The 16,436-nt window shown below is 40.4% G+C and overlaps 1 protein-coding gene across 1 annotated transcript in view; it reads right to left on the bottom strand.

Moving 5' to 3' along the window:
• Positions 1–15,087, bottom strand: part of HFM1 (HFM1, ATP dependent DNA helicase homolog) — a 63,481-nt gene extending 48,394 nt beyond the window's left edge. Inside the window, exons 1-7 of the mRNA XM_018560296.1 lie at positions 15,068–15,087; positions 14,437–14,477; positions 8,648–8,689; positions 7,575–7,645; positions 5,050–5,182; positions 4,786–4,937; positions 1,753–1,830 (exon numbers count right to left, since the gene is read on the bottom strand). Of these exons, the coding sequence (XP_018415798.1) occupies positions 1,753–1,830; positions 4,786–4,937; positions 5,050–5,182; positions 7,575–7,645; positions 8,648–8,689; positions 14,437–14,477; positions 15,068–15,087 (537 nt within the window). The remainder of the gene's footprint in view (positions 1–1,752; positions 1,831–4,785; positions 4,938–5,049; positions 5,183–7,574; positions 7,646–8,647; positions 8,690–14,436; positions 14,478–15,067) is intronic.
• Between the last annotated feature and the right edge of the window lie 1,349 nt (positions 15,088–16,436).

Here is a 16,436-nt window from a genome sequence, read left to right as displayed (position 1 = left end):
ACAAGGAAGACTTCCCGGGCAGCATCACCACATGGAAGCCCTCTCTCAGCGTTCTGTGACGCGCTCCCCAGCTTGACTGAGGAAACACAAAAGACTGAGGGAGTGGAGGAGAGGAGGGTCTTTTAAACAGATTAAGTGACGTGTTTCCTGTGTGTGGGGGAGGAGATTCCATCTCGTGATGCTGTCCTGGAAGACGTTATGGGAAATTATAGACCTGTCCCTGCAAAACATTCCCCTCTTAATACAGGACAGGACTCTACTTGCTTTGTTTACAGCAGCCTGGCACTGCATGCTATTATTTAGTCTGTGATCTACAATGACCCCCAAATCTTTTTCCATGTCTGACTTCCCTAGTGGCATACCTATAATTGTATAGCCCATTTTCCTATTTTATCCCCAAAGTGCATTACTTTGCATTTATCGACATTAAACCTCATCTGCCATATAGTTGCCCACTCCCCTATTTTATCCAGGTCCTCCTGTAATGTTATACTGTCTAAGTCCGTTTCTACTACCCTCCCGATTTTGGTATCATTAGCAAACACTGAAACATGGCTATTCACACCCTCCCCAATATCGTTAATAAACAGGTTGAATAGCATGGGCCCACCACAGAACCCTGAGGCACATCGCTCATGACCCTAGCCCACTCTGAAAAGGTGCCATTTATCGATACTCTCTGTACACGTTCCTGTAGCCAATTTTCCACGTACACACTAATTCTTCTATGCGCATGGATCGCAGCTTGTGTAGTAAGCATTTATGTGGTACCGTGTCAAAAGCCTTTGAAAAATCCAGATATATTACATCCTCCGGCCTCCCTCCATCCAGATCTCTACTTACCCCTTCGAAAAAAGTTAGCAGGTTAGTCTGGCAGGAACGGTCCTTCCTAAATCCATGCTGGTTATCATTTACTATGCCATTATCCTGAACAAATTCTACTAAGTAGTCCTTAATCATTCCCTCTAACAGTTTGCAAACTAGCGATGTAAGACTAACTGGTCTGTAGTTCCCAGGTTGGCATCTTGACCCCTTTTTCAATATTGGTACTACTGTAGCCTTCCGCCAGTCGCTTGGTACTCTACCAGTCATTAAGGAGTCCTTAAAAATTAGGAATAATGGTCTCGTTATAACCTGGCTTAGTTCTTTAAGTATCTTAGGGTGCAGGTTATTTGGTCCTAATGCTTTATTTGCATTAAGTAGTTTAAGCCTATGTTGTATACCGGTTTCCGTCAACCACTGAGGTATATTTTGTGTTGAACTATGTGTTTTCTTATGCACATTAAACCCGTCTTTTTCCTGAGTGGGTACTGGGGAGAAAAATTATTCGACGCCTCGGCCCTCTCCCTGTCGTTTGTGACTAAGTTCCCGTTTTTGTCCTTTATTGGACCTATCTGGTCTATGTATTGGTAGAATTTTTTGGGGTTTCTTTTACTAACTGTGGCTATATGTTTTTTGCAATGTGTGATTTACAATTTTTGGTGAGTTTGACTTTTCATCCACATGGAGACAAGTATAGGCAAACAAGTGCATTTTGGTCATGGTGGGGACACTGACCATAACCATCATGCAAAAGAGTAAAGCTTCTTATGACTGACTATATTATTTCCTGTAATTGTAAACATAAAACTGCTGCAATAATATGGAAACGCAGACCTTATTGTCATCTGGGTAAGAGATAGCTATGTGACGTTCAATGTCTAAACATATCTAGACTTGTTTAATTAAGTTTTTTTTTCTTTGCACAATTACCTCATCTATAAGAAAGAGCCGAACTAGCTGAACCAACGTATTGTCTCTCCATTTTCTACTCATGGAATCCCATTTCTCCTAAATGGCATAACACATCATTTGGATTTAGAAAAAATAAATAGATGTCAAGTATGCATAATTAGGAGTAAGTAGACATTTGAGCAGCCTATACCTTCATTAATGTACCATGTGCTAAAATATTGTGCAGTTTGTGTTGCAGTATATTCTGTACAATGCCTTTTCCTGGTTGTGCATGGAGGCAAGTATCTACATTTTGCGTTAGAGTGTTTTGTAGGGAAACAAATATTTGCATGTAACATGTAAATGCATTTAAACGAGGAACTGAACCTTGGAAGCTGTGCCTACAAATGAAGTAGGCAGAGGGCAAAGTACTGGTCACCAGTATTGCTTGTGGGTTCCCTGCAGCTGATTACTTACTTTGCAATGCCTTGTTCTGCCCTGTGTTTCTGGGTGGAGGTGGCCATCTAGGTAAAGGCAGGAATTAGCTTTCTTATGTCTGGGTCTCTAGGAAGGAGAAGAGTGAGCAGCACAGTAGTGACATCAACAAAACTCACTCTAACAGGGTTATTCACAAAAGGGTGAAGAGTTTGGAGAAGGCAGGAGAAGTGAACAATCTAGGCCAAAATAGCTGATTTGGAAGAATTCTCTGATTCAGCTCACTTTCTGGTTCAGATATGTTGTCCTAGATTGGTCACTTATCCTGCCTTCTCCAAACTCTTCACCCTTTTGTGAATAACCTTGATAATCTTCTGAGATCTCACACTGTACATACACAGCTATGCGACTGTAGGCACAGGGGTTCATTGGCACCTTCACATACCAGGAAGTGCTCTGCTATTTATCAGGAAGAAATAAAGACAAAAAGGTAAATTTTTCGGGGTTCTGCTTAGGAAAAATTTACATTTCTAAATGTTCTGTATAACATAGCAAATCTTCACTTTTTGAAATCAGTTCGACTTTACCTGCCTGCATACTAAATGCATGTAAAAGAACATAAGCCTAAACAACCACATAAATTAGTTGAAAAGCAGCTTTTATACTTTTATAAGCCAAGGACAACATGACATGAATCCAGGTACAATAAAAGTAGTAGCATTTTTTTACCTCAGTTTTTGTTCATCATCTATCAGTTTATTTACATCAATTAACTGCACAATTTATTAAAATTACATTTATTCCAGTACAGTGCACTAATGGGTAATTTGTTGTGTTTTGGGGCATTTAATTAAATTTGTCACTAAATTTTGGGGTTTAATAAGGAGTTGCGCTAATATTGCGCAACATAAAAATTTTCAACTACCACCATTTTATTCTATAGGGTCTTGGCATTCAGAAAATATATAATGTTGGGGGGTTTTACGTCATTTTCAGGTCTAAAATGTGGAATATAACATGGGTGCAAAAATTGAAAAAAGGGCCTCAGTCATGAAGGGGTTAAGTAAGTGCGATTAGTGTAAGTGAGACCTAAGGATAAGTGTAGATGGACAGCCTTGTTATCCACATTTGATCTGTTCTTAAAATGTATGTAAAAAGAAAACTTTTATTTTTAGTAGTAAATAGAGTGGGCAAGGATTAGACCTTTTGTCAAGTTATTATTGTACTCCTGCTACGCAGATGCAAGCAGGAGCAGTAAATCTGGACAAATGATACAGTGACAACTGTCTAAGATGAGAAATCCCCTAAGTTTGGTGAGATTTCCTATAATTTACAGGAAAAGAAAGTGTAGGGAAATCTCCCCAGCAGAAAATAGCAAAAACTGACCTGATAGGGGTTTTAACCCTTCCAGACTCATTGCAAAACTAAACAGAAAGTTGTTGCTATAAATACACTTTGATAATTCCTTGTTTTCTAAAAGCAAGATAGAAACTGGGCAATGATACAGATATCCTTTCATTTGCCAGGTTGTTCACATAAACATCAAGACTATGTTTTCCTTCTTTCCCTTTAAAAACACAACATGTTGCAGTTCCACTGCCATTCCTTTCTGGCTATTTTATATTGTAGTTTATGGCAACACATAAAAATGGAATGTCTGATTTATTTTTTAGTTTCCTAGTTTTGTGCAAAGACCAGTAAAAGAAAAAAGAAAGACTGAAAACAGATTATAAAGACAGAAAGGGGAATTTATAATAACTGGAGCAGACAAAATCTGGAGCAGTTGCCCAGGGCAACCAGTCAACTTCTCTCTTCAGTTTTTTTTAGTTAAGTCATTTGATGCTGGTGTTCAAGCACCGTTCACTATCCTGAGACAGTTTTTCGCCAGTCCTAAACTCCCAGCAGAGGAAGGTGAGCCAGGAACGGGCAGGCGAAGTGAGGACCTGATCCCCTTTGATCCCCTTAAGTCCTCTTCCCCTTTAATTCTGAATGGCGTCCCGATCTCCTTGGTAACTCACTGAGGCTCTCACGCATCGCTGCGGTAGCATACTCTGAGAAATATTGTTTACTTATAGCGTGACACGTCTTTTTTATTTTTATTTATGTAGAACCTTCAATTTCTGCAGCACTTGACATGCTATTCATTCACACTAGTCCCTACCCTCAAGGAGCTTACAGTTTAAGGACCCTAACTCATATGCATACATACAAGGGACAATTTAGACAGAAGCCTATTAACCTACCAGTGTGGGACGAAACTACAATAGTCGGAGGAAACCCACACAAGGACAGGAAGAACAAGGAAAAGCCCTACAAGTAGTGTCCTTGCAGGATTTGAACTGAAGATCTCAGCCCTTTATCCACTGAGCCCCTGTGCTGTCCATCTATTGTGTCCCTTATATTGTAATAGGCTAAAGAAGTAAAGTGAATCTTTATTTCTAAATTATCAGGTGTATAAATAAGTAAATTACACTTGAATTGTGCATAATCAGTGACATGTTGATTGTTGGCTGGACTTGAATGTCTGAATGAATAGCAAAACCAACTGGCAGAAAAGCTGTGTATTTTCAAACTAACATTTTGTTTTGGGTTATCTCGCAAGATACAGTCTCATCTATGACTAACTGATTTACTTACTGGAGTTGTCATGATAATGTGAGCGTGTTGAATCTCAAATAAGTCATCCACCTCTGTATCTCCTGTCAGCTCCTTACATTGTAGTCCAATCGGTTCAAATTTCTCCTTCCAGTTGTCAAATCGTTGGCCACATAATGCTTTTATGGGTGCCACTGAAATAATATTAGCATGACTTATCATGATAGATAGATAAAGATAGATAGGTTTTCTTTCCACTTAAATTTTAAAACAGATTTTCTTCTTTTTCCCTTCTCTTATACTCACTGTATACTATCTTGATGTTTGTCCAAGGAGCTGGCACTTCCATCAGTAATCGAACAATTGCTATTTCAAAAAGCACTGTCTTTCCAGATCCAGTTGGTGCACACATGACAAAATTCTTATCTGAATACAGAAGCTAGGTAGAAAATTTATTAAACAAAGAAAATTTAGTTCTAAAGCTCAGCAGTGGAATACTTGATGCAAACCTGTGAGGAATAGAGAGTGTGTCTGCACTCTGCAGCAGGTGTACATTGTTGGTGTGTATTGTTGGTGTACATTGACTTGCCCTTTGCCTCCCTACTGAGTAATAAATGGGGTGGAGAGCCTTAATTGCCAATATGAAAACAAGCAAACAGCAGTTTGACAGCATTACAAGTCCCCACAGGTACACTTTAAAGCTGAACTTAAGTTAATAGCTAAAGACACAGATAAAATACATATACGAGTTGTGTTATCTGCCCTACATATATAGGTTGTTTTACCTGCATATGGATTTGTATTTCTGTCCACTATACAGTCCTGAGGTTTACACAGCTCTGCCATACTACACAGTACTGTCTAGCAGGGAGGGAGACCTGATTTTTCTCTGCTGCAGTTCAGTAACACTTAAAGGTTGCCTCACCAACCCCACCCTGTGACTGGACAGTGAAAGTAGAAGCAGCAGACTGGCGACTTCATCTCTTTGTCATTCCGCTTTCTCCTTCTATCCGCATGCTCCTTGCACTGCAGAACAACTAATTTTCTCCTTGCTCTGCTTCTCCCACTGCCAGTCTAAGCTTCATTGTATGAGATTAAGGGGTCTATTCACTAAGCTGCCATGGGCAGCCAAGTGAACAACCGACCCGAAGTGAAGTGAGCCGAACGCTGTTCGGCTATTCACTTCAGGCTTGTACGGCTGATTCTAGCCGTATATCAGCTGAAGTCGGTTGTACATCGGTTTGCTTCGTGAGGCTTTGGGTCGGCCGAACATGCTCAGAATAAAAATGCATAGCTAGATTCCTATTGGCTATTTCATTTTGCAATAGCCAATAGCAAACTAGCTTTTGCACCCACCCTCTGCTGCTGTCAATCACTAGAGGGGACCTGATGGAGAACTTCAGGTCGCCTCTGCTGTTTGACAGCAGCAGTGGGCGGGTGCAAAAGCTAGTTTGCCATTGGCTATTGCAAATTGAAATAGACAATAGGAATGTAGCTATGCATTCCTATTGTGGTTTTTTTTTTTTAATCTGACGGCAGCCAACGGCTCCAATGTCAGATGGGAAAAAAAAGACAACAGAGCAGGGAAAGGTTTACTCTGCTCGATCGAGCAAAGTAAAAAACTTTCCCGTAGAAATTGAATCTCTCCCGGGCGGCCGTGAACAGCTATCTAATAGCGGGAGACTCCCGGAGCGTCCAGGAGAGTTGGGCTATCTGGAGATCAGCGTCCCTGGTTACCTGGTAACCAGGGACGCTGATCTGTCTGTGTAAGTGGCCGAAGCCAGCCGTGAGATGACGGCTGGCTCCGCCCAGCAGTCAGTAGCAGGCTGTCGGCTGGCCAATGGCTGGCCGTCCGGCCAGCTTCGGCTTTCACCTCGGCTCAGTCGAGCCGAAGCATATGCCTTCGGCTCGAATGAGCCACTCGGCCGACTTCGGTAGCTGTACGGGCTATAGTGAATAGCCCGTACAGCAGCCCTTTGGTTCTACTGAACTGAAGGGGTCCTGGGGCCAAAGCTAGCCGAAGGATCAGCCGAAGCTACGGCTAGATCCTTCGGCAGCTTAGTGAATAGACTCCTAAGAGATTTATACCAATTCAAATGTAGGTACTTAGGCTGCTTGCATGCAAAATATACATTTAAGGAAGTATTATTGAATACACAGCTGCATTCATTTGCGTAGTTTATATCTGCCTGGGGTTCACCTTTAATAGAATTTAGGGTACCACATAGATTAAACATTCTTAAAGTGAACACCAGGCACCAGTCCCCTAGTTTTTCTAACGTTTCAAAGAAACAGCAGGCACTATAAGGTATCCGCAGATACCTTTTTTTTTTTAATAACTTCTCTTCAGTAGGAATCCCCTGAACTGAGACACAAATTATAACTCTGGCCCTCAAGTGTTCAAGTGGCCCTTTTGAGCCCAGCCTTAGTCCCTGCCATCTCACTATCCCATGAGAGTGTCTCCACAGCCAATAAAGATATTCTCATAAGATACCAGTATGATGGACATGAAGAGCAAATTCAGAGACTTCAAAATAATGGCCTTCACTGCTTATAGCAATGTTATGGATGGCAAGTATTCTTGCATGAACTATATGTCAAAGCAGACTTGGTAGTGCCATAATATAGGAATACTACGCTGGGCCTTGTAAAGCCAGGTATTGCACACTTGCCTTTCTAAGTATTCTATGTATATTGTTCCATTTAGACATTTGCTACAGAGGGCATAGAAGAGGCTGCTTGCTGTCGGCGGTATTAAAGTTGTATCTATCCTTTAATATTTCTACATTTTAAAATATACACAACATGATAGGAAATCAATAAATACATACATCATCCAAGGCTTTTGACTGTATGTAATTAAAATAAGGAAATTCTTTAAAGATTGCCCTGAATTGTTTAGCTTACATGTTAAGGAAAATTGATTATCTACCCTTGGAAAATTATAAATGCTAAATAAAAAAATAATGCAGTGTCCATCAAATTTGTCTTATGAATTACATAAATAAGGAATTTACAGTCCGTTGGATATACGATTAACTGTTGGCTACCTAAATCTGCATTCTAGTTATTCACAGATGTTTTTACCATAAAAACAGGAATACTGCAGCATATACAGTATGATCTTTACAAAACAAAATTGACTAAGAACTCCAGCAAAAGAAAGATAAAATCCCACAAACAGGTGTTCAGTGTTTATTTAATACTAAAACTACAATAATTTCTGATCATTTTATTTTAATTGTTTAATAGTAACATTTTAAACTAAGGCATTCTATCTTTTTTACTTTAAAAAAAATCTTGCTTTTAAAATTAAACATTTAGAGAGTGCACCCATGAGCGCGGTTTTACAAACCATTATGGGTTTTCCTGAGAAGGTGCACAGTTGAAGCTGTATGCTTTCAGACTCTCTTTTGAAATTCCATAAAGCCTGTGTAAGGAGATCAGCCATTGAGAGTATGAGAGGAATAAGTAATTCCTCAGAATCATTCAGTTGTGTTTGTAAATATCAACTTGATCTACTGAGTTATGTATACAATAGTTTTTCTTCAGCAGAAAAAAGACAGCTTAATATGTGAAATTGAGCTTAGAGCTTCACAAGATAACTGGGAAAAAAATGCTGAGGAAAACATATTTTCAAAAGCTGTATTTGTGTAGTCCTGAACATAATAAAGAAAATTTAAACACAATCACATTTATAAAGTAATGAATGTGACATTCAGCAAACATTTACTGCAGGTAAATCAACCACAGTAATTTAAAAACACATGCACCAGGAAGATACTCCTTCAGTGAATGTCACATCTGCTGCTTTACAACTATAGCTCCTATGTTTCCTTTAATAGTAAAGTCAAGGTCTGAGATAGGCTGTAGATTGAACTGCACACAAACGGAAAAAGGATACGAATTTCAGAAACTGGTCTCAGGATTCCGCATTGTGTCTCAGCTGAATTGAACATTAAAATAATTTTTATTAATACCATTGCGTATAAAGAAAGACTAGAACATGTATGAACACTAACATTAGACACAGATAGCTTCATTAAGCCTGAGTGCACACTGCCTTTTTTATTTAGTGATGTGACCTATTTGAACAACTAAAGCAATAATCAAGCTATGTAGACTATAGAGGATATTGAGCAACCTTTCAGCATCCTCTCATGTTGACTAAAGTGTTACATTACATCTGAAGAAATAATTGCTTAAAATGTATTTCCCCTTTTGCAGCTAAATTGGGACAGTATCCAGTTTATATTTGTTCACATGGCATAACTTGAAAAAAATATTGCAGCTTACCTTTTAATTGTTCTTTGTGCAGGAGAGAAAAATCCTGCTTATCTATAATCCAATAAAACTTGACCAGTTGGCCTATTGTTGACAAAGTTTTTACTTCAAACTGACATTGATTGTGTAGTATCATGGATCTAGTTCATGCCTGACACCATAATTGGAAAGTTGAATATAATTGTCTCTAAAAAATAATTCTCTTGACATGTAAAGGTGATTGTATCATCATAAAGGGCGATTATGTGCAGAAAAGGGTAATATGTGATATTAATTATTTTAGGTAGAACAATTTAAGATATATTGGACCTAATAATAACTTATGTATCACTGTATATGTGTTTTGCTACATTTTTGCATATACAGTACCTATATGTACAATAAATGCATGACCTTTTAGATATACACTGATCAACCTTAACATTATGACCACCCACCTAATATTGAGTATGCCGCCATAACAGTGATGACCCATCAAGGCATGGACTACACTAGACCTCTGAAGGTATGCTGTGGTATCTGGCACCAAGCTGCCAATAGCAGACCATTTAAGTAGCGAGGTGGGGCTTCTATGGATTCGACTTGTTTTTCCAACAAATCCAACAGATGATCAATTGGCTTGAGATCTGGAAAATTTGGAAGCCAAGTCAACACCTCAAACTTGTTGTTGTGTTCCTCAAACCCTGTTTGAACCATTTTTGCAGTGTAGCAGGACACATTTTCCTGCTGAAAGAGGCCACTGCCGTAAGGGAATGTCCTTCCATGAATGGATGTACTTGGGCAGCAGCAATGTTTAGGTAGGTGGAACATGTCAAAGTAACATCCACATGACTGGCAGGACCCAAGGTTTCGTAGCGGAACAGTGCACATAGCGTTACACTGCCTTTGTCGGCTTGATTTTTTCCCATAGGGCATCCTGGTGCTACCTCTTCCCCAGGTAAGCGACACATGCATCCAGCTATCCACATAATGTAAAAGAAAGCACAATTCATCAGACCAGGCCACCTTATTCCATCAATCCATGGTGTAGTTCTGTTGCTCACGTACCCATTGTAGGCGCTTTTGGCAATAGATATGGGTCAGCATGGGCACCCTAACTGGTCTGCAGCTGCGCAGCCCTATATGTACCAAACTACAATGCACTGTGTTCAGATACTTTTCTATTGGAACCAGCATTAACTTGTTCAGCAATTTGAGATACAGTAGCTCTTCTATGCTCTTGGACTACACAGACCAGCCCTCGCTCTCCACGTGCATCAATGAACCGTGGCCACCCATGACCCTGCTGCTGGTTCACCAGTTTTCCTTCCTTGGACCACATCAACTACAGGGACAAAATGTCCACTTGCTCTTTAATATGTCCCACCCACTTCCAGGTGCCATTGTGACATTCACTTCCCCTCTCAGTGGTCATTATGTTATGGCTGATCGGTGTGTATGTGAAATATAATTTTGTTAATAACAACACCAAAAAATCCCACTCTTAAAGTAATCATAATTGTAATGTAATCATACTTCAAATGGATGTAATTATAATAATTGTATCACTGAATTACAATTCTGTGTTTATATATAAAAGGGAAATTAATTTGTGGCCCAGATTTTATGTAATCTACCCCAAAACCGCTGTGTATAATTTAACAGTAAAATGTAGACAAAGCTCTCCAAACATCATCTCACATCCTGATCTCAGTGAAACAATTTTCCTGTCCATACCTTCAATGTGAGGCTGAACATATGGGGTAACTGCAGGATGTACAGTATGGAGCAGATGGAAACAGCTTAGCACATGTCTTACCCGAGATAATTATTTTTTAGGTGAAAACACTAACTTATAACAAAATGATCTTCACCTTTTCCTGTAAGCAGTGCTATAGAGGAAGGGAAGGAAAATGTTTCTTCATCCAAACCATCACTGGCTCCACAGACGTCATCTTCACTGCGGTTAAGTGGATTTTGATAGAAGGGTCTGTTTGAGTCAGTTTCACAGGAATTCTCAGTGTTCATGGAGTTATTATAAGTGAACATTTGTTCTTCTGCAAATGTTCTAAACAAGCTGAACAAATAAAAGGAATGCAGATTTGTAAGGTAACTGAAGATACAGCCAGCACATAGATATTGCAGGGCAGACATGGGCAGCACATTGTGTGGCAAGATATCGACTTGTCCTTGATAATTGTGGCATGCTACTGGGACCAGCTGCAATGTTGTTTCTGGCTTGGTAATGGAAAAACATAGCACACCTTTACTAACAAAGAAGAGAAACAAATGCAACGTGCTCAATCTAAAGCATATCATGTGTGTCAAACCCGTTTCCCTCCTGAGTGTATACTGAGGAGAAAAAAGCGTTCAGCGCCTCGGCCCTCTCCTTGTCGTTTGTGACTAGCTTCCCGCTTTCATCCTTTATTGGGCATATCTGCTCCTTTCATACCTTTTTACTGTTAATATATCGGTAAAAATGTTTGGGGTTCTTTTTACTATCTGCGGCGATATGCTTTTCGCACTCAGTTTTAGCTGCCCGGATTTCTAGTTTGCATTTTTTGTTACATTCTTTGTAGTTAAGGAACGCCAATGCCGTCCCTTCCGTCTTATATTTTATAAATGTCGCTCTCTTGTCCTTGACGTGTTGTTTTACAGTTTTATTAAACCATATTGGTTTAGTCTTTGATCTTTTATTTTTGCTCCCTAATGGTATACACTTTGAAGTAGCAGTATGTAGTGTGTTTTTAAAACAATCCCACATCTGGTCTGTGTTTAGGTTTTGAAATAAGTTTTCCCATTTTATTTCCCCCACTAGGTTGCGCAGCTTATCAAAGTTGGCCCTTCTTGATATTAGCATGCACAGTATCTTGTACAGTTGAGTGAACAAGTGTGCAAAAAGTGTTAGGGGTCTTCAGGACCCCTAAAACCAGTTCACTGAGGAGCCTACAACCACCTCCTTGCCCCGAATGCCAGCCCCTCCTGCAGCCAGCATTAGGCTTTGGCAGAGTGGGCTAGCATTGGCATAGCAGGGGGTGCCTGCCTAGTGTTCCGGGTTGGTTCATTCTGGTAGTGGGGGGACATACAGGTTTTTTGTAACATTTTTCATCAACCCTCCTATTGCTAAAACACAATTTCAGCACCATGGAAAGCATGTCAGCAAATGAACGGAAGGATATTCCTGTTGTTTAATAAGATTCATCCAAACATACTCACATCGATTTGTCCAAAGGTGAAAAAAAGATGCTACTGTACTATCAAAATTCATCCTGGCATGATTTGTACTAGGGATGCACCGATACTGATACTAGTATCGATATCGGTGCTGATTCCGAGTATTTGGGCAAGTACTCATACTCACCCAAATGCTCCGATGCCTAGCATGAGTACTTCCGGTATCAGGAAGCCGGGCAGCGCGTCATTACACGCTGCCCGGTTTCGCGATTGACCGGGAAGCGGCTCCATGCTCTCTCGTCACTTGTGATGAGAGAGCATGAAGCCGACTTCCCGGCCAATCAGGAAGCTGGCCAATCAGGAAGCTGGCCTCGTGAGGTAAGGTTACCTTACCTTAGTATGTGCAGCCTGTCACCTCCGGGGGCCTCTCCAGCGAGAATGCGGCCTCCGTCCGGTACCCAATCGGAGCCTCCAATCAGGAAGCCGGGCGTCGTCTAATGACGCGACGCCCTGCTTTCTGATTGGCCGGGAAGCTGGCTTCATGCTCCCTCGTCATCTCATGACAAGAGAGCATGGAGCCGGCCTCCCGGCCAATCAGAAAGCAGGGTGTCGCGTCATTACACGGCGCCCGGCTTCCTGATTGGCCGGCCAGGCGGCTCCAAGCTGGGTACCGGACGAAGGCCGTGTTCTCGCTAGAGAGGCCCCGGGGGTTACAGGGTGCACATACTAAGGTAAGAGGGGACTTTCTTGTTAATCGGGAAGCCGGGTGGCGAATCTTTACACGCTGCCCCGCTTCCCGGCTAATCAGGAAGCCAGGTGGCGAGTCATTACACGCCACCAGGATTCCTGAATGGGACTTCCGTTACTCGGTTATTGGTATCGGCGAGTACCGAAAAAAAATTATCGGTACCCGTACTCAGTGCATCCCTAATTTGTACTACCAAGATTCACCTATCTTATGTCATATAAATACATTGGATGAATCCTGACAGAAAATGCTGTGCGAATCCTGTTGGATTTTAGTTTTACAAAATGTATCTATTTTTTCACTGTGAGAATTTCACCAGACTGGGTTCAGGTAGTCATAGCCTTGAGTTATTTAATTTACACATTTTTTTTCTTAATTCTTCTGTGCTATCCATCCCTTTTCTCTTTTTATGATATTTTTTCTCTGGGCTTTCATAAAGGGTTTAAATGAGAAAATTCTAAAATAGGGCGGCACGCGTGGCCCCCTATATCAGCTACATTGACAACTAGGGATGCACCGATAAATCGGCCACCGAAACATACCGGCCGAAAATGGCACTTTTGGCAAAATGCCAAAGTGCAATTTTTTGGACGAAATAGCAGTGCATCCAAGATTTCTATCCTGCCCGCTGGGCGCTGCTCTGTGATCTACATCACCTCCTGTTCATTCATGCTTGTGGACATGGTAAACATACTATCTCCACAAGTTATGAATGAACAGGAACGCTCAGTATAGAGGATTCCTGTTCATTTATAACTGGGGCTGCGGAAAAAGAGATTGAGGTGTTCTCAATCTCTTTTTCTATTTTAAAAGGAAAATATCAGGGCTCAGACCCCTAATATTTCTCAGTAGCCCCTAAAAGTAAAAAATACATAAAAATAAATATTAAAAAAATACGTTTATAAAAAATAAAATATTTGAAAACATTTGAAAAAGTTAGAAGAAAAACATTTTTGGTTTCAGTTCGACTCTTTTTTTCATTTCGGTTTGGTTTTTAAAATGTTCATTTCGGTGCACCTCTATTGACAACCACTGTTTGAAACACTTGCTGCATTCATATGGCAATATGCAAAAAGAAACTAGAAAAGCAAATGAAAAGGTTTTATCAAATGAGCTGATCAATAGGTTGGTATTTAATGTATATAGTGTAAGTATCCTATATGAAGTGCAGCATTTTTATTTGTGTATGTATGCTCTAAATACTCAACATGTTGGTGCACTTAACCTAATCTCTATAAACGTACTGGGGGCACAAAAAACACAAAAAATCATTACCTTCTTCGAAGCAAACTTGGACTGCCACTGATATCTTGGCTTTGCAGAAGATTCTGCTCGGGAGGCAGAAAATCTGTGCCTGGAGCTTTTTTGTTACCACTTGAAAACCAGGGATATGTTGCTGTCACATTCACTGGTCTTGTGTTTCCTGTGTTTGGTGTCACCTTTGTGTTAAAATGAATGCCATGCTGTGAAGCATATGGTCCTTGAGATTTGCTTTCTAATGCATTTACTTTCATTAATGGTGGTGTAAACTTTTTTGGTTGTCTTATTCCTAAAAAAGAAAAAACACAAAAAGATTATTTGGTGTATTATGCAAATGAGCTGGTAACAGCATTTGAAGGCTGTTTGCAATTGTGTGACATCTGCCCTGAAGGTAAAAATGTAACAGGACTTATAATTAATGTTGTGTGACATTCTTCCTAACATACCCATTTTAGCTGTGCAGAAAATAATGCAATTACAGCCTACCCTTAATATATACAAGTAAACAGTTCTAATGTTTTAATGCAACAATTTCAACAGATAAATATTTTTAGGCCCCCTGATGGGACAATACATTTTATCCTTCATAAAACCTTTACCTTTGTGTACTGTGGAGTCAATTCAGCTTTAAAGTACAATGTACTAAACAGCCGCAATATCTGCTACTTCAGGTAAAATCAGCCATGCATGTGATTTCTTATTGTTCATCAGGGGAGAGTTTTTTACTCGACATACATGCAGCCACTGGGCAGTAATTTTTTTGGTGTGATTGCGATAAAGTGATAAGTGCAGCAAGACCCATTTCTTGAGGTGACTCGTGTTACAGATAAAAAAAAAGGGGCAGAAAACAGCCTGCAAAAGAAAAGGGTTTATACTCACCTACTTCCTGTTCCTTGCATCCTCATTCTCTGGCAGAGCTACGGAGCTCTGTAAGAATCTTCAGGGTGCGTTGGATGCCTGATCTCCTGCTGTACAATGTGATTTAATTCTCCCTATGTCACTACAGGATACAGGAATGACATAGGAGCCAGGAAATGGCACTACAATGCGCAGCGGGAGGCGCAGGCATCTGACATTCCCAAAAGTGTCAGATGTGAAGATTCTGCCGAAGGCCGTAGTTCTGCAAGAGGGCAAAGATGTGAAGATTCAAGCAGCAAGCAAGGTAGATGTTTTGTTTTTTTAGCAACAGAGTCACTTTAAAGAAGAACTCTGGGAATTTAAAAAAACACACACTGCAAGTGTTAAGTGCTCTTTTTTTTCTAGGGGGCTCAAATAAAGCAGACATACTTACCTGATACTTAGTCCCATCAGAATGTTAGACTATTCACACAGCCCTTTCACCCCTGAGCCCCGGCAGTCTAAGGACCACTGGTGTCATCACGTCTTATGTTAGTTCATTGACTTGAATTAGATGTGAGGACACCAAGGAATATTCCACAGCCAGAGCGAGGGGGGAAAGAGGTGAGCACGGAGGATTAGGTGAGTATATCTGCTTTATTTGATTCCTCTAGACAAAATGAGCCCAGCTGCAAGGGTATGTTTTTTAAATTCCTTGAGGTTTTTAAAGTCCTATTGTAGTTTGTTGGAACACAAAATAGACCCAACTGAGGGGGCATATAAACATACCATTTTAAATGTCTTTATTTTATTTCTTTATAGCTCCAGCGCCAGCCCTCAATTCATAATCCCAGCAGCCGGCTGTAGATAAAGACTGCTGGTCTCGGTGTGATAACAGCAGGTTCTTGCAGGTGTCTGACAGGCTTCCTGCCTTGCCACAAATACTTCTCTCCAATCAGCAATTTTCACCAAAGGAAATATGAATTTTGTGCTGGGGCAGGAGCTCAGTTCGATACAAAACCTCAGCAAGACATTTGAAAGGTATGCTTATATGAACTCTCAGTTTTCCAAACAACCAAAATTTGGCTTTAGGACCTATTCACACTACGTGTTGCTTTAAAGTGACCTTTTCTATGCAATACAGTGAGATGTGCAAGGAAATTCCTGTGACGAAGCAATAAAATCCTTTTTTTTTCAGGACGGTGTACTGGTTATAATCCTTGTTAAGTTGCTGTAGCATCCCTCTCAGGAAAGATTTCTCTCATAGGACAAGATATGAGGGGAAATCCCAATGAGTAAACAAGCAAGCATTAAAGTTCCACACTTTCCTCACTCTATCCAAAACTTCTGCCTGGTGTTGGACTTCAAGTAAACCTGTCATCCTTCATTGTAGTGTTGAAGCTTGCCCCTT

This window comes from Nanorana parkeri, unplaced genomic scaffold (genome assembly GCF_000935625.1).
Source record: "Nanorana parkeri isolate BGI_ZX_2015 unplaced genomic scaffold, ASM93562v1 scaffold447, whole genome shotgun sequence".
NCBI lineage: Eukaryota > Metazoa > Chordata > Amphibia > Anura > Dicroglossidae > Nanorana > Nanorana parkeri.
Note: the sequence above shows the minus strand (reverse complement) of the source record. Positions and strands in the feature narration are given on the sequence as shown.